This window comes from Sinocyclocheilus grahami, unplaced genomic scaffold (assembly GCF_001515645.1).
Source record: "Sinocyclocheilus grahami isolate Dianchi unplaced genomic scaffold, SAMN03320097.WGS_v1.1 scaffold166.1, whole genome shotgun sequence".
NCBI lineage: Eukaryota > Metazoa > Chordata > Actinopteri > Cypriniformes > Cyprinidae > Sinocyclocheilus > Sinocyclocheilus grahami.
Window position 1 is genome coordinate 1,164,577 of NW_015505345.1, and position 19,035 is coordinate 1,183,611.

The 19,035-nt window shown below is 39.9% G+C and overlaps 2 protein-coding genes across 2 annotated transcripts in view; both read left to right on the forward strand.

Moving 5' to 3' along the window:
• Positions 1-6,370, forward strand: part of LOC107593190 (rootletin-like) — a 47,189-nt gene extending 40,819 nt beyond the window's left edge. Inside the window, exons 31-37 of the mRNA XM_016282800.1 lie at positions 1,396-1,647; positions 1,729-1,917; positions 2,695-2,844; positions 4,404-4,604; positions 5,150-5,281; positions 5,455-5,634; positions 5,740-6,370. Of these exons, the coding sequence (XP_016138286.1) occupies positions 1,396-1,647; positions 1,729-1,917; positions 2,695-2,844; positions 4,404-4,604; positions 5,150-5,281; positions 5,455-5,634; positions 5,740-5,823 (1,188 nt within the window). The 3' untranslated portion in view covers positions 5,824-6,370. The remainder of the gene's footprint in view (positions 1-1,395; positions 1,648-1,728; positions 1,918-2,694; positions 2,845-4,403; positions 4,605-5,149; positions 5,282-5,454; positions 5,635-5,739) is intronic.
• A 7,443-nt stretch (positions 6,371-13,813) lies between these two features.
• The window catches only part of LOC107593186 (sushi, nidogen and EGF-like domain-containing protein 1), a 33,050-nt gene continuing 27,828 nt past the window's right edge, over positions 13,814-19,035 (forward strand). The window contains exons 1-7 of the mRNA XM_016282797.1: positions 13,814-13,997; positions 14,319-14,432; positions 14,884-14,997; positions 15,598-15,711; positions 16,355-16,405; positions 16,485-16,592; positions 18,082-18,174. Coding sequence (XP_016138283.1) covers positions 13,814-13,997; positions 14,319-14,432; positions 14,884-14,997; positions 15,598-15,711; positions 16,355-16,405; positions 16,485-16,592; positions 18,082-18,174 — 778 coding nt within the window. The remainder of the gene's footprint in view (positions 13,998-14,318; positions 14,433-14,883; positions 14,998-15,597; positions 15,712-16,354; positions 16,406-16,484; positions 16,593-18,081; positions 18,175-19,035) is intronic.

Below are 19,035 nucleotides of genomic sequence, written 5' to 3' on the forward strand. Positions count from 1 at the left end.
GACCACAAATTAATATGTCATTATTTTTGTTTTCTTTTTGCGCACAAAAAGTATTCTTGTAGTTTCATAAAATTACGGTTGAACCACTGATGTCACATGGACTATTTTAACAATGTCCTTACTACCTTTCTGGGCCTGGTAGTTATGTTACGGTCTATGCAGGGTCAGAAAGCTCTCGGACTTCATCAAAAATATCGTAATTTGTGTTCCGAAGATGAGTGAAGGTCTTAGGTTTGGAACGACATGAGGGTGAGTAATTAATGACGGAATTTTCATTTTTGGTTGAACTATCTCTATAAACTAATTTTTAAAAGAAGAACACACTAAACTCATGGTGCTGTAGGTCTGTCTTGAAAAATGTAAGTGTAAAAATCTGGGAATTTTTTTTTAAATGTTAAAAATCTATGGGAAAAAAAGTTTTTCTGCTCCACTATCACCAGTGTTGGGGAAAATTACTTAAAGTTAAAATAAAGTTATGCATTACAATGTTGCGTTACTCCCTAAAAAAGTAACCAATTACGTTACTTATTTACTTTTTATGGAAAGTAATGTGTTACATTATTTTGAGTTACTTTTTAAATCTTGCAGGGCTTGCTTGTTTGTTTTTAATATAAAAAGTTGCACAAAAGTGAAATGTAAATTCATGTCTGTACAGTAGAGGGCGCAGCTCAAACAAATTGCATGAAGAATATAACGCAAGAGAAGAAAGTTCAACACTATTCAGCAATAACAAAAATTAAACATTTTTACTTAGTATGGTTGAATTGGATCACTGAAGGTCAGTAGCAAAGGCATTGGTTAATAAAATGGGATTAAATACATAAATTATATTTGTCTTATTTAATATATTTAATTATTGCAGGTTTGTATAATATTCTGAATTTGCCTTTGACTTTTTCTTCATTTTGAGGAATACTGAATCTATTTTTGTGCAGGCGACATGAGTAAATGCATGTTCATATTTAGTCTAGAACTACAGTAAGCATCATGCTCACACAGTCCGCACAACGCCTCTGCACTTACTCCCGATTTCTCTCAACATGGCAACATGAGAGCTGTCAGTCAAGACATGGGAAACAAAGTATCTGGCATTACTTATTTCAAAAAGTAACTCAGATACGTCATTCTAAATTTAAAAAGTCATGTGTTACTTTACTAGTTACTTAAAGTAATTTGATTACGCAACTTGCATTACTTGTAATGTGTTACCCCCAACACTATGACAACATTCAATGGGATTTTTACTTCTGGAATCCAAGTGGTGCACCAACTTTCTCTCCCAGCACCATAGTCAAATACAATAAACAGGAATTATCAAGTGTCCACAATAAAAATCTTTGATGAGTTGCACCTCCAGTAGTCACATTATCAGTATAAATATACTGTTGTATTCAGGAGAAGCTGGAGCGCTCCCAGGCCTCTGAGGAAAGTCTGGAGGCTGAGCGCCGCCGTATGAAGGAGACCTGTGAGGCCGCGGAAGCTCGAGCTGCCAGGCTGGAACTCGCACGCCGGGGGTTGGAGGGAGAGCTGCAGCGTGCCCACCTCCGAGCAACAGAGAATGAGTCGGAGGTCAGCTCACTGCAGGAACGCCTCAACAACCTCCGCAGAGAACTGGGAGACAGTGAAGAGCATGCTGCCCTCCTGAAGGTGTGTGTAGGTTTGTGCTGCATCTAAAAGGACATCAGTCATGTTTGAGTAATATAATGCAGCACTGTTGTTCCATTGTAGGTTGAGGGTGAGAGGTTGGCAACTGCCTTGGCGCACACAGAACTGCAGGAGAGCCAGTTAAGGGAGCAACTGCAGTCCATGGCTGCATCCTTGACTGAGAGCAATGCTGCTACAGGAGCAGCACAGGAACAGGCTGCGCAGCTGCAGCGAGCTCTCACAGCCAGTGAACATGACCGGAAGATGCTGCAGGTTAGCATGAGTTTTATAGCTTGCATAAGTTTGCAGTTTGCCTTACTAGCAGTTAACTGACTATACTACTAACAGTACACAAGTCCTACAACAGTAAGACAGAAGACAAGCTTAAACATATGAACTAGATGGAACTTCAAACATGTTTAAGCAAATTCTCTATTGAGGCTTTATTAAAACACTGTCAATAATTTTTCTTCATCATGAACTCACAATCAACCTTATTAAGTTAATTGTGGTTCAGCCACAATCCGTTTTGATCTCAATTCACCTCAAGTTCATGTACAGATTTAATTGAAACCTAACAGATCATCTTACTAGCATGGCCACAATGTGAAGTGAATTATTCTGTGGTTTCATAATGTTTCCAGATTTGGATTTTTTTTTGTATTTACCTTTGCTGCCGCCTGTTCCCTGAAGGTGCAGGATGACTGTGCATTAAAATGCTTGACTGAACTCATTAATTTTCTCCAGCTCCTCTGGAGGGCTTTTAAGGCTTAGTATGAGTCTGTTTTAAAGATGCTGTACAAACAAAAACACTGCGGCCTCAGTGTAAATCTTTTTCAGTTTGCTTGAGACCTGCCATTCATGCCAATAAAAAGTGATCCGAGAGTTGGGAAAGAGTGGGGAAAAAGTGGAAAAAGGGGAAAAAGGCAGGACACTGGTAGTAGTGAGGAGAAGAACAGCCTCCTCATTAAAACTGGATGTGGGTGTGTGACTATGCATGTGTGGATTGATGCCTGTTCATACTTGTATGTGTGTGTTATATGTGCACAGGAAAGGTTGGATAAGACACGGGAGGCTCTGACAAACAGTAGGAAGCAAAATCATGGCTTGAGTGAGAGACTACAGATCCTGCAGAGAAGCCAGGAAGAGTCTGAGCTCAGGGTCTCTGAACTGGACAAACAGACACGAGGCCTGCAGGAGGTTACTCACACACACGCACTCTTAGAGTTTACACAGTGTTTTAAAGGGTTAGTTCATCCAAAATGAAAATTTTGTGATCATTTGCTCACCCTCATGTTGCTCCAAACCCGTAAGACTTTTGTTCATCTTCATCTTCGAAGAGATTCCTGTCCTTCCATCGAAAGATCACTACACCAAAACTTGGTGCTTAGAAAAGTTTATAAAGAGATAAGAAATAAAGTCCACATGAATCAAGTGGTTTAATGTACATATTCTGAAGAGACATGATTGCTTTATATGAATAGATTTTATTTATGCTTTTATTCACATATAAACATTGATCAACGCCAAATACATAGAGCATGTCAAATATAGCAATTGGAAACTGAAATGTGCATGCTTGACACACGAAAACAAACCTCATTGTAATGTATGTATCTAGGTTTGTATAATATGTATCTAGTTCAAGTATGGCTCAGATTCTGTTTACCATATTTATCTTCATGTGTTTTGAAGATGAATCAAAATCTTATGGGTTTGTAATGACATGAAGGTGAGTAACTGATGACAGAATTTTCATTTTTTCATCTTGACAAGGGGTTCTGTCTCGCATATTGCTGTCAGTAATATGCCTCCTTTTTCTCTGTCTGTCACTCTCAGTGTCTGTAAAAACACAAAATTAAAAATAAAATGCAACCAAATAAAATATAACCAACTACACCATCATCACCATTGTGATGGGGGCGACAAGGCGAGAGGCATGCGGATCCATATGCAAGGCTTTATTAAGAGACGTGGTCATAACAGGCATGAGTCAGACAATGGCAAACAGGTATATTGAGGGCAAGACAGAAGAGTAATCCAAAATGGGCGTAGTCGATCAGCGGCTAACAATATCCAGAGAGCTTGACAAGAGGGGTAATCCGACAACATGAGCAATAGTCCAGGCAAGGTGCAAACATATTCCGAATGGCAAGACGAAAGGATAATACAAAATACACAGGCACGAATCTGAACACGGGAAAGTAGGCAGGGCAAGACTATGACTTGGAACTAAGAACTAGAAATGGCTCCGTAGAGTAGCTATCATTATGAGTGATAAACGCTATACAATACTCGGCGTTGAATGGTGGTGTGAGACTGATTTATATAGTGTGTATTATTGGTTGCAACTGTGTGTGATTGTTTTCAGGTGAGCTTGTGATTAGTGCAGTGGAGCATGGGAAATGTAGTCCAGGGTGATGTGTAACAGTCTGTGTGGTGTGTGAGTCAATATAATGCGAGGGCGACCTCTGGTGGCAAGCAGCCGGAAGTTCATGGACAGGATTCCTGACAACCATGATAAACTGACAAAGAGATTTTTGTTATTGTCAGTTGAGCGAAATTCAAGGTTCTTGAACTCTTGCACATGACACCATATCTTAACCAGACACAAATACAGTCAAAGCTGTCTCTTTTTTGTAAATCTGAGTTTCTGCCCCAGACATGAAACATACTAGTCCAGAAAACCATGTTTATTTACACCCGTTCTGGACAGTCACATAGATGGTGTCTATTCTACATCTCTTCTAATTCACTAGGCTGTGAGACAGAGGCAACAGGCTAAGCAGGAGGTGCAAGAGAGCTATGCACTCTTGCACGGAGAAAAGGATCTGCTTCAGGAGCAGGTGGCTACCCTGCAGACCACTGCACATCGGCTGCAGGGAGAGAAAGCTGAGCTGGAGAGGACACTGCTCCGTCTGGAAAAAGACAGGTCCTCTCTAAAGCGTATCTTGGAGAAGGTACATCATTCTGTTATAAATAGCTTGCACAGCCAAACATAATGACTTTCAAATAGTTTATTTTTTATGTCATTGACTGTGATGTTTAATTTGTGCAAACTAATCAGAGTGCCTTGTCTGTACCCTTAACTATTCTTAGTATTATTGGTTGAGGTAAGTTTGCATGAGGGTTTGTTTTGGAGTGTTTGTGTGTGTTTGCTAATAATTTGTCAATCTTGTGAAACTTAAAATGATCCTACAAAGTATTGAGATGAAATTTTGTTATTGACCAAATACTTATTTTCCACCATAATTTGCAAATAAATTCTTTAAAAATCCTACAATGTGATTTTCTGGATTTTTTTTCCTCATTTTGTCTCTCATAGTTGAGGTATACCTATGATGAAAATGACAGGCCTCTCTCATCTTTTTAAGTGGGAGAACTTGCACAATTGGTGGCTGACTAAATACTTTTTTCCCCACTGTAAATATACAGCATGTGACAGTATCTCACACCAGATTTCTATCCTTAAAACATTTTGTGTGCATGCACATGTTGTATGCAGGTAGAAAAAAATCGCCAAAGGAAGGAGGCAGAGGTATTGCATGCTGAGCGTGAGAGAGAACAGCAAGAACAAAAGATCCGAAATCTAGAGCAAGATTTAAGCGAGACACAGGCCGAAATTCACACGCTACAGGTGATAGACATACTTACGACTATTAAGAAGTTCATAATGCATGGATCAGCATCTAGTACTCTCGCCTTTTGAAATCTGATCATAATTGATCATGTGTCATGTTAGTTTTTCCAGCTCTTATTGTTTTTGTATTGGATTGGTCTGTGACAGAATGCTATGTGTTGTCTCTGCAGTCACAGATCTCTATCTTGGAGCAGACTCACTCCCAGAGGCTCCTGGAAGTGACGGCTCGCCACAGGCAAGAGCTGGACCTGGAGACCGAGCAGATGAGGGACTCCCAGCAGCAGGCAGAGAGAGCACTGGAGGCTCGAGAGAAAGCTCACCGCCAGAGGGTCCACTGCTTGGAGGAACAGGTTTAAGAAAGCTATAAAAATGTGATGTATTGTAATAGTGACATTTACATCACTTTCAATAGTAAGAAGCCTTTAATGAAAACTTGACAGTTCTGTGTTTCTCAGGTTTGCACACTGAAAGAACAGTTGGAGCAGGAGATGAAGAGGAGGCAAGCATATATGAAGCAGATGATGAGATTGGGGCTCTAAAAACTGTAGTGGTTTGGGAATTCAGCCCATGGTGACCAACTGACAGCTTTTTGTTACCAAACATATTTGTAGTCTCTCAAAGGCCTATAACCAATGAAACTGGGCCTGTGCTAACATGAATGGACTTATGCACAATGAAATGTTACACACACACACACACACACACACACATTTCACACACATACTTTAGATTTAAAAACACACAAAATCACTGGTCTCAGGGAGAATTGTTGGACTACATTTAAAAAATACTTTAAGTAATCATGATCCACACCATAAGGACCCAATAACAACAAACAAAGAGATCACTGTTTCACCGAATGCTTCTCAATTGCCAAATTGTTTTAAGGATTTGTGCAGCAAACTGTTGAAACAGACCATAAATCTACCTTAAATCTATCCCTGTTCATCTTAGAGGATTAAGCACAGTCTCAATTCTACACCACACACACACTTTTACACATCTGTACCTACCTTAAATATTACACCCTAGTTCCCCAAAACTGTTTTGCAAACCACAAAATTCTGTTCATTTCTTTCTACTTTGTAGCTAACATGATTGCTGTGATCATTATTTAAACATACTACCATTTAGAGAATAAGATCATCTTGTTTTAGTTAGTACCAATCAGCTAAATTACAGCTAGAGTGAATGAGGACAGAAAATGAATCATATATCTTGCCTACAAATGCTGTTTTCATATTGTTTCCATATGGTGTTTCTCTTATTATGGGTGTTAAAACAATTTCTATTTCATAATCACTACTGTGTTATAACTATTAGAAAACTGTAGTAATTTTTGTGAGACAATAAAACCATACAAACAAGAAAAATAAAAATGAGATTGATTTTTGTGGTCTAAAGAATTGCTGTCTTTTGCAGCAGTTGGTTTTGGCGTATTTTGGATAATTGCTGTAGTTTACGATGTGTGCAAACAAGCTATAACAACCTATAAAAGAATCTTTGTGATGTTCTGCCTCCAAGATTTGATTCCCGCCACTAATGACCCCCTGGGTAAAAAGAATCTCATTTTATTTTAGGGGAGTTGTTTCAGGCACATTTCAAATATTTGAAATCTTGCCTTGTATGATTAATTTGGAGGAAAATTGATTTTCTGAGAGTAAGAAATCTTTCAGTAAATCTCTAGTCCAAATCAACGGGCTTTTGTATATTTTCTTCTTGTCTTGTGTACAATATACAAAGAATGCACTATGACATCCCAACTTCTGGAACTCTTACACTGCCATGTGTAGTGTACCACACTGAGACATGTTCTTCTAGGGAAGGGTATTTCTCAGTTACCAATGGACCTGTCCAGCTGCTCTATTGAAGAAAGGCAAGTTTTCTTTAACAGAACCCAGATGCATCTGTAAAGTGTCTTAGGGATGCCAAACAATGCAGGCCCTCAATTAACTAACCTTATGAATGACTGGGATGAAGAGCAGGAAGGATAAGATCCAAGGCTAGCATGACATGGACTTCCAAAGCAAATGCAAAAAGTATTTAAAGCTGCAGTCCGTAACTTTTTTTTGGTTAAAAATGATCCGAAATCAGTATTTGAGCAAGCATATAACCAGCCAGTGTTCAAAACTACCGCCTTACTTTAGCCCGATTCACAGCGGTTAGCTTATAATAATGTTTTCTAATTTGAGTGGTACGGGTAGGTTTTCGCGGGAAATTCGAGCATGCTGCCGCGTCATTATGTCACGTCTGTAAACATAAAGAAGTTGCCCCGGCTACTAGGCTGTGGCATGTGAGGATCCTGCAGGTGGCGGATCGTTTATAGCCTTTTCTCACAGCAGCTAGAATAATTAAATGTATCATTTTGATGGCGGATTGTAATCCAGAAAAGATTGTGTTTATGAAACATATGTGAATGAAATTAAATTATAATCCAGTTTTAAATGTGCTTCTGATTACAGATAGCCTGGGATTATACAAGATTTGTATTTTAAAGACAACCAGTTTGAAGGGAGCATAATTCGCTTTTTGGGTTAAAATAATTTCTTAATATGAAATTCGAATGGTATGACAATTAGAGATTAGACTATACATAAATTGAAATCTACATGCTAATACACACTATACTCATAGTCGCGCAATGCTGATGTTGTTAACATTAATAATTTGAGAATAAAGTATAACAGTAATAATAATTTGCGCGGTTTGATGTGATATGAGCTAACCGATCTTTAGAATAAATCACCATTGGTCGCGCGATTTATTGTAATGCTTTTTTCCTCAGTTGTCAGAACAAACGTGGCAGACTTGTTATTTACTTGTTCAGATGACAATATATGGTGAAAATTCTTATTTTGATCATATATTCCAAGATGTAGGCAAGAATCTGTGAGTGCGAAGTACATTAAATATCCACACCGGTGCGGTGACTGACAGCCACACATACTCCTCAAAACTAGAGCCTGACCGATATGGGTTTTTTGGGGGCCGATACCGATATTAGGGAGTAAAAAAAGACAGATACCGATATATCGGCCGTTATTCTTTGTGTAGGCTATATTATAGTACAGTATAGTCAAAACTTTTGACTGGTACTGTATATAGAATACAGTATATAGCCTACATAAACAGAATATATATACATAAACACATTTTTTGCAATGATAACTCAAATGTGGTGATCAAACACTTATAATGATGTGACAAACATAGGCCTATGTAATGGAGGCAGGGTATTTAACAATTTAACAATAAACTTTATTATTCAAAATGAGTCTGACATCAGTGCACTTAACAGTAAACTTCACTTCACTTAGTATACATAATTTAAATAAAACAAATAGAACAAAAATACATATAACTTGAATTAAGAAATTAAACAAGGTAACTGTGTAGGGCAAGCAAGCTACTGCCAAACCAACAGGGGTTTCTGGTAATCCAATGAACATGCAGGACATTCGTATTTAAATCGTCTTTTTGCAGTTTAATATTCACAGACACAGTCTATATATGTACTGACTTGTTTTTTTTTTATTCATCAAAAATAAGACAAATTCCATGAAATTCCGCGTTATACAGTAAATTCCGTTTTTATGACTGGATTCCACGATTCCGTCCATGTTTTCTGCATCGCGGAAATCATAGGGCCCTACTAATGTAGCAAACGAATATGATATGCTCATTGTGAGAGTAAAAGACGGGGACATTGATGTTTATCTACTTAGCATTGAGTCTCTCCAAGTAGGTGACAACGTAGCGTTAAATCACCATTCAGCAGACTCAAGACACCACCGCACTGCCGTCTATTACACTGCAGAAAGATAGGCCTACTAACTTTTCAATCTGCTACGTTACTGACTGTGTTTGCACTGCAACAGAACGCGACAAAGTGACCGTTGAAAATCATTTAAACATCTGTCAGCACGTCATAAATAGAACGAGGCATCCGTTTACTTCATCCGGTGTAGACAACATAATGGGTTCTACAGAGATGGCGACAAAGAGGTAAAACTTCTGGACTGCAGCTTTAAGTTTGAAATTATTTTGAATGAAACTGGTGTAAGTTCTGATGGGGAACAGAACACCATAACTGATTTTCAGGGACCTCAAGTTAAGAAACCTCCCAACAAGTTGTTTGTATGGGAAGCTATAAAAAGGATGTTTATAATTGTTTTAGGCATAGAATTGTTCATCCAACAGTTGAGTTAAAGCAGAAGAGGGAAAATGATGGGGACAGAAAGATTTGAGGTTTCATGGCACACTGAGTGCACATCTGCTAAAGCTCATCCTCAGCACTTCAACACTTCATGTTTGCGCAACTATAGAAAGGGAATCTTCAACCTTGAGGGATTTTTCTCTTTATCTCTTTCTCTCTCTATCCTCTTTGCTCCTCTCCTCCTCCTCCTCTTCATTTAAGTAGCCCAAATATTAGCTAAGTGTGTGAGGACATATGTGTGATTTTGTTAGGAGCTGGGTAGCTTAGCGTGTAATGCTTTATGTCAAGATAAGTCATATGTTATGTTAAGCTTTGAGCTAATATTTGGACTTAATTCAATAGGGGCAGCCACTGAAATTAATTTTTCTGTACTGGGTTTAAGTTATTTTTCCAAGAATAGTGAAAATCTTTGTATATTATTATAAGATATGAGTGAGTGCAGTGCCATACAGAGGGTCATGGTTTGGCATTCTGTGGAATGCTAGTCACGATAAAGAAACCCACCACAACCGCACAAGGGTGTGGAGCAAGAGGAGCCAAGGTCAAACATACAAACACATCCACTTCAGCTTTTCCCTCAAATTAATAGGAAGAGCATGTAAAAGTTCCCGTGTCAAGATTAAATGTTTTGCCAAGCTGAACTTTGGGCACCTTTTTATGAAGGGATTTGTTTTGGCATCCTTTTTCCCAGGTGAACATTTATTTTAGTATTAAAATGACTCCATCCTATGAAAACTTGTGATATATCCGGTGAAGAATAACCCAAAAATAACTTGGTCACCGAAGTGGCACCATATAGACCTAAAAATATAAGAATAGAACAAAAAGAAAATGAAACAAATAAAAACATTACTTATACTCATAAATTATTATGTAAATGATGACGGCATGTTTAAGCAAATGTGATTTAAAAAAATAAATCAATTATTTACACCTGACTGAATTTTACATCCCAGAAAGCTTACCTGTTTAAACTAAGATATGATTGCTTTTATTCACTTTTAGCCTGTGGTTAGATCCAATTTCTACATCCTACTTTTAATAAGATATTAGGACATGAAAAAAAGCAGCTAGTTTAACCTCTTCCAGATGCTACAAATAGATCAGAAGAAATGCCAGGACATATTACAACACCAGAGAATAATCGTTAATGTAGTGCTTTGTGAGATTTCCGCTGCTAATTTAGCAGCAAGGTAAGCAATTTCCATTCATTACCTCTGCTCACTGTTGCTACTAGCTCTCCAATGCTTGCGTTGGTGAAAACACTGCTGTCCCTATTGTACTGCTGTACAACTCTCATTTCCCAGTGAAATTCCGCGTTATACAGTAAATTCCGTTTTTATGACTGGATTGCATCGCGGAAATCATAGGGCCCTACTAATGTAGCAAACTAATATGATATGCTCATTGTGAGAGTAAAAGACGGGGACATTGATGTTTATCTACTTAGCATTGAGTCTCTCCAAGTAGGTGACAACGTAGCGTTAAATCACCATTCAGCAGACTCAAGACACCACCGCACTGCCGTCTATTACACTGCAGAAAGATAGGCCTACTAACTTTTCAATCTGCTACGTTACTGACTGTGTTTGCACTGCAACAGAACGCGACAAAGTGACCGTTGAAAATCATTTAAACATCTGTCAGCACGTCATAAATAGAACGAGGCATCCGTTTACTTCATCCGGTGTAGACAACATAATGGGTTCTATTCTACACCGGACGCGAGCGGCGCGGCACGACAAAATACAATAGAATTCTATTGCATTTTGTCGTGCCGCGCGATGTGATGTGACTGATGTGATAAGCATGAGTTCTGGGCCGCAGCGCGGCCGGTAAACACCAGCATTGAGTGAGCGAGTGCGCCGCAGATGCATGCCGTGAACCGCAGATCAACTCTAGTCTCTAACGTCACTGAATCTGTTGTTAAAATGAACCATCCATTCATCAAGCACAAGAAAAATTTCCCCTAAGGGGACAATAAAGTATATCGTATCATATCATCATGCAAAACTAAGAATTAGAATCATTGTAAATGATGTGACAAACATAGGCCTATGTAATGGAGGCAGGGTATTTAACAATTTAACAATAAACTTTATTATTCAAAATGAGTCTGACATCAGTGCACTTAACAGTAAACTTCACTTCACTTAGTATACATAATTTAAATAAAACAAATAGAACAAAAATACATATAACTTGAATTAAGAAATTAAACAAGGTAACTGTGTAGGGCAAGCAAGCTACTGCCAAACCAACAGGGGTTTCTGGTAATCCAATGAACATGCAGGACATTCGTATTTAAATCGTCTTTTTGCAGTTTAATATTCACAGACACAGTCTATATATGTACTGACTTGTTTTTTTTTTATTCATCAAAAATAAGACAAATTCCATGAAATTCCGCGTTATACAGTAAATTCCGTTTTTATGACTGGATTGCATCGCGGAAATCATAGGGCCCTACTAATGTAGCAAACTAATATGATATGCTCATTGTGAGAGTAAAAGACGGGGACATTGATGTTTATCTACTTAGCATTGAGTCTCTCCAAGTAGGTGACAACGTAGCGTTAAATCACCATTCAGCAGACTCAAGACACCACCGCACTGCCGTCTATTACACTGCAGAAAGATAGGCCTACTAACTTTTCAATCTGCTACGTTACTGACTGTGTTTGCACTGCAACAGAACGCGACAAAGTGACCGTTGAAAATCATTTAAACATCTGTCAGCACGTCATAAATAGAACGAGGCATCCGTTTACTTCATCCGGTGTAGACAACATAATGGGTTCTATTCTACACCGGACGCGAGCGGCGCGGCACGACAAAATACAATAGAATTCTATTGCATTTTGTCGTGCCGCGCGATGTGATGTGACTGATGTGATAAGCATGAGTTCTGGGCCGCAGCGCGGCCGGTAAACACCAGCATTGAGTGAGCGAGTGCGCCGCAGATGCATGCCGTGAACCGCAGATCAACTCTAGTCTCTAACGTCACTGAATCTGTTGTTAAAATGAACCATCCATTCATCAAGCACAAGAAAAATTTCCCCTAAGGGGACAATAAAGTATATCGTATCATATCATCATGCAAAACTAAGAATTAGAATCATTGTAATGTGACGATCAAATATACTGTAGGTGCGGGTGGGTGGTGGGCATATAATTTGAAGCAGCAGACTCGGGTGAAGTTTGAGTTCATCCGCGCATCTCTACACTAACTGTGAAACATTTAGTCTAAATCACACTTTGGTTCCTGTCAAGGGTTTGTATCTGTCAGTGAACTGTGCATGCACTTTCCATTCCTCCATCTTTTCCATTTCTCCCGCTTCTCTCTCTTTGTCTTTTCTTTCATTCTTCTGCTCTCACAGGGCTCCTTTCAATGACCCCTGAGCTGTGGCCCTGCAGGCTTCACTCTGCTTCTCTATGTTAACCACACTCTTGCCACAGCACGCTGATGCAGAGAGGGGAAGACTGCGGTCGGCCAATTAACCAAGCACCCGAGTCAGGCCAAACAAAACTTCCTCTACTGTTTTTACAGCAAAGGCCTCCGAATTATGGCTTCCATACACATGAGGAAGGGGAGAAGATAGGCCATGTGTCTGACATTGCCTTTGTTGCTGTTGCTGCTGCCAGAACTGGGTACAGATGAGTGAAATGAAGGGACAGGGAAGTTGGCACTGGGGAGTGAACACCTGGAGAGGGGTGCGACTGTGCAGGTGCAAACTGACTAGCAAAAGTTAGCATTAGATACACTCTTTCATTATAACTCTGTTGCTCTGTGCTGTGACAATCTGATATGGGGCAGAAAGGTGACTGATAGTATTTATCTAATAAAAATTACAGAACAGTTTAGAAAATATTTTAAATTTCCAGTCTGTCCACTGGAGAACTATTGAGGAAAGCTTGGTCGCAAAACCTCCACCAAAATGGAGAAGCAGAAAGCTATGGAATAATTTCACACACCCGTTGGCCTGTTTAATGAATTTGCATGCATATTCATATCAGTTGGATAACACTGTACCCCTGTGAATACACTCTTAAGGTTTCTTCCATGTCAGTCTGGCTGGACATTCATCACAGAAGTAGACTCAGTCAACAGAGCAAAGCCAGTGGTAAGTAAAGCAAGTGTTGGGCTCTGTGGTTACTTTAGAGGCAGTTATAAAGGCCTCACCCTCTAATAAACACTTCTAGTGGACAAGAGCCAGGGCAGGTGTGTCAGATTGTGTGTCTGAAAAGTGCTCCGGTTTTCTCAGCTGCAAGACGTGGATGTCTGACAGAACAAGGCTGCTGTCTGTTCCCTGATGGGAAATGGATACATCTGCCACAGGAGCCTGCACTCTTTTCCATTGTCCTCCTCAGCGTCGGTCTGTGCTAACTTAAGGCCCTGTCAAAATGGTGGCCGTTGCATTGATGACTGCATCACTGGAAATCCCTCTTTCACTTGCTCGTGTTTGGCTGGCTTCACTGGACGCAGGTGCCAGATAGGTAAACCAATGATGAAATCCTTCCATCCCTCACAACCCGTACTCATCCTCTGTGTTCGTCCTCGCCAGGAAAGAGAAAGTCAGCTTGTAAAAGCAGAATTCCACCCTGCAAGCCAGGGGGACAACCTAAGGGAGAGAATTTCCCCTGGTCACATCTGTATGTAATACGAATGCAGTAGAGTCCGTCCAACGTTTTGCTGTGGTCAAATCATTACCTTTTCATTCACCCCCTGCACTTTAGGATTCCCACATGTTTTCATTCCTGTGTGCACATCAAATAAAAGTCACATCATATTTGTTGTTCCTTTGTGTGTTTTCATAGAGGCTGATGAGTGCTCTTCATACCCCTGTCAGAATGGAGGCACATGTGTGGACAAGATCAACCACTTCATCTGCCTATGTCCAGTGGGATTCATAGGGACAACATGTGAGACAGGTAAATACCCAATTCTTCAATTATCGGACTCCAATTTCAATTATGCACTGCATATAAGTTCAGGAAAAAAAACGTATTGCTCCAATATCAATAAGAAGCTTGTATTTCTACAATGTCCAATGTGTGGCTCTTCTCAAAAAGTTGTCTAATGGGGACTAAAATAGTGAGTGAAAATGTATGTGAGTTTTGAACTTCGTAAGCTCTTCTTTTCATGCTGTGGCCTCTCTCCTCTCTGATTTTGTCCTCCCCTCCTCCCTTAGCGCTCTGCTGGCTTCAACCTCCTTCTCGTTCTCACAGTCCAGCCTGCAGAGATGTATCAAACCTCTAATACCTTTCACAGCCAGAAGTGCATAGTTTCAGAGTGAGGGGAACGGTGTGGAGGATATATTAATCAGCTGAATAAATATCCTGTGTGTGTGTGTGTGTGTGTGTGTGTGTTTATTGCCTGCAGACATAGATGAGTGCCAAGAGACCCCATGCCTCAATGGAGCACAGTGCATACAGGGTGTCGGCAACTTCACCTGTGTATGCCAAGCAGGTTACACTGGGTTCCTATGCGAGTCAGGTGAGCATGAATATTGGGAGTGTCACTGAAAGGCCATGACTTTCCCCAGGGAACATTTCCTTTTTTCCGCATTAGACCCGCACTTATTCATTTGACAGATGGTGTTATCTAGACTGACTTCATGAAGACTGCTATAGTACAGTACTTTTAAGGGCAGCTAGTAAATGGAAATATATTATCAGTTACTTTGATTTCTTTCCCTGTGTTTTCATTTTGGGTCAGGTTTTATGTTCCAAATATTCAGAGTTCTCTGAGTAGACCTTGATATGACTTTTTAGGAAAAGGCACTGACATGATTCCCCTGCTTAACAAATTGGGGTTCCCACAATGGAGGTTATTGATGAAATGCAAGCCCAGTTGGGAAGTACTCTGGAAACTAAACCACTGGCCTTTGCATATCTTGAATCCTTGTTTCTACATGAGACCAGATTACTGTTAATACTAGACACCTGGTCAGTGAAACTGTACACCTGCATGAACTTTCATACATTCTCACATCTTAAGCTATTGATACAATCAAAACCAAGCTCGAAGGATTGCCTTTCTCACGCTGACAAATTATTCTCTACACTGACATGAATCTTGTGTTTTGGAATCCAGATATCAATGAATGTGCATCCATGCCATGTCTGAATGGAGGTGTGTGTGAAGACCTGGTGAATAACTACACCTGCACCTGTACAGCAAACTTCACTGGAAGCCACTGTGAGACAGGTGTGCTTTTTCTCTCAAGTTCAACCCACCATATCACTTTATAAATGCCAGCCAACATATTATCCTGTCTTTGTTTTTGTTTCCCTTTGCAATGGGAAAAATGTTTAATGATAGAAGATGTTTACACAGCCAGCCACCTACTTTCCACTTTATATTTGGCTAGCTGTAACATTTTCCAACTGGGACTGACACAATGAAATTGAAAAAATAAAATGAATAAAGATGAGGGAAGACTCTGGGATAACTATGGCTTCAGACCACATGTCTGACTAATTGAACTGCAAATAATGTCAGCCTCATCTCATAGTTATCAGATGCTTGGTCAACTCTTATCTGTTCATTAAAAGAAAACTACTCCAGTATCAATAAGAAGCTTGCACTTCTCCCATGTCCAATGCATGGCTCTTCTCAAAAAGTTGTCCAACTATGGTTTTAGATGGCGTCTGACTAATTGAACTGATTTATTTGCAAATAATGTCAGCATAGATATCAGATGCTTGGTCAGCTCTTGTCTGAGGTTGAAGTGGCTTGACCAACCACCAGTGTGGTTGGACTTTCATTTAAAATATTTAACTTTTTTAATTTTTGTTAATGTATTAGATCATGCTGCCCAAGTAATATATATATATAAAACCCTAAACAGAGTTAGTTGTTATGGAAAATTCCTCTACTACTGATGCTGCAAATCAGACAGGCAAGTCAAGGTTCTTCAAAATCCTGCCAAGATTTATCTCCCTTTCAAAAGATCATCACACTTAATATTTCACTTACAGTTTCCTGCGATGGAGAGAATTGTGAAAAGCGTCAAATCTGCGAGTATATTGGCTCTGGAAACTACAATTGCACCTGCACCCCAGGTTACTACGGTGACAACTGTGAAGGTACAGTACTCCCAGACTTTAATGCATAGTAGCTACTCTTCTTAAGTAACTGTACAGGAACATGGCACAGAGGAGAACAAGGCAGACACCACTATCCCACAGGAATTTGAAGCACTGCCTGAGGAAGACTATACAGCCATGATAGATGAGCATAATTATCCAAGCCTACACAACCTCACCAAGTTTACTGCTCAGACCTTGCAGCAAGTCGCTTGATGTTGTAAATAATTGCTTTATGGCACTTTTTACTACTTTACCAACAAGAGGAAGGGCTCTTGTCTAGACTTAAAAGGGCCTCTGTTTTATGAGACAGTCCTAATGTTTGGAATTCACTTCCCTGCAACAAAGCAGGTGAGATTTGTTTGGACGCTCTAACATCCAACCACAAATCTCCAAAGACTCAAGTTATGAAGATGATATGAGCTGCAACATCTTCATATTCTGCTTTATCTCATTTAGTCAATATCAGTCAGCACGATATCCCTGCTCCCAGGATCACTGTGTACACTGCACACTCTGTGCCCCTATAGATTTAAAAGCACATTGTGAGCTCTAGCAAATTCATCCTACTTGTCCACCTGGAGCTGAAATAACCATCGACTCTTATATATCTCCTAAATCTCCGGAATACCTTCCTGCCCGGCTCACTTGGAATATGTAGTGGAAAAAGTCATTCAGATCTCTCAAAAAGAGAAGGTAGAAGCTCACAGACAGAACCTATGAGTGTCTAATGGAGCACTGAGATCAAAGAGACCGACCTTAGAGACAACAAATGAAAATGGCTCCAGCGAATTAACAACCTATTAATTGCCCCTAGGGTCACACAATTTGATCAAAAACATGCTATATATTATCAGAAAAAAATAACACCCTCATGCGAGCCCCCTGGACTTCAAAAGGAAGCAATTTAACAGTGATACAGCAAGTTACTTTGATCCACTGCTGCAATTACTGAGGGAAGAGAAAAATAAAAAGTCTTAAGCTTTACAGAATACTGACTTACAGTCATCCAGCACTATGAACTGTGTGGGGAAATTGTGGGAAAGACTGACCCAAGAAACAAGTTTATAATGTACAACAGTACAACAAATCCCACCACAGCACACTACGCAAAATTATGCTCCTTTACAGAATACTGACTTACAGTCATCCAGCACTATGAACTGTGTGGGGAAATTGTGGGAAAGACTGACCCAAGGAACAAGTTTATAAATGTACAACAGTACAACAAATCCCACCACAGCACACTACGCAAAATTATGCTCATGCTCATGCACACACACACACACACACACACACAATGTAACATTCCCACACATGCTTCCACTGAATTCACACTTAGTTCAAATTTGACTGATGTGAAGAAAGAGTAACATTGTACAATGGTTAGAATGTTTACTTATCCAGAAAAGCATGCTGACCTCCTTCCAAAAGTGTTTCTTTATCTGTCTCTTTCTGTTCTCTTTACATCACACTTAAATCCCTACAGAGGAGTGTCCCTGTCAGAACGGAGGGGTTTGTGTTGATGTGAATGGCACCTGTGAATGTCCAACAGGCTTCACTGGACTCTACTGTCAGTTTGGTATGTATTAACTGCAGTGCAAACAAATACAGAATTAGCTTTTTCAAAGAGTTCTAAAGACGTTATCAAATTATAGGTATGAGATTTCCATTGTTATATGCAGTGTATTTTTAGGACAATAATGTTAATTTCTGATTTTCCGATTTCTGATAAGAGGGAGTTTCTCTTGGCTACTTGAAATGTTGGTAGAAAAGATAGGCATAGTGTTCCAAATTAAGGGGCAGTCGTGGCCTAATGGATAGAGAGTCGGACTCGTAACCTGAAGGTCGCGGGTTTGAGTCTCAGGTCTGGCAGGGATTGTAGGTGGGGGGAGTGACTATCCAGTGCTCTCTCCACCCTCAATACCACGACTGAGGTGAGACCCTTGAGCAAGGCACTGAACCCCCAACTGCTCACTGGGCGCCGCAGCATTCTCCGTGTGTGTGTTCACTGTATGTGTGTGTTTGTTGTCTACTCACTGTTGTGTGTGTGTGCACTTGGATGGGTTAAATGCAGAGCACAAATTCCAAGTATCATACACCATACTTGGCCACATGTCACGTCTTTTCCTTTCCTTCCTTAAAATTCAGGAAGTGTTTTTTTCATCATCAGGCCAAACACTTAGCATCACATGTCGGTTGAACACAACCAACTTGTAACTGACAAGTGACAATTCAGGAATCATTACATCGCTAAAGCTGTTTCACCACTAAAGCATGGTGTAACACAGTTCGTAGATCGGGAAGAAGGAGGCGGGAACCGGCGAACATTCAAAGAAACTTTAAATAAACAAACACAAAATAGCGCGACAGCCCCTCGCGGATGACTGTCGCGCACAAACGAAACCAAAACACAAAATAAAATCCAGGCCTGGTCCTCTCT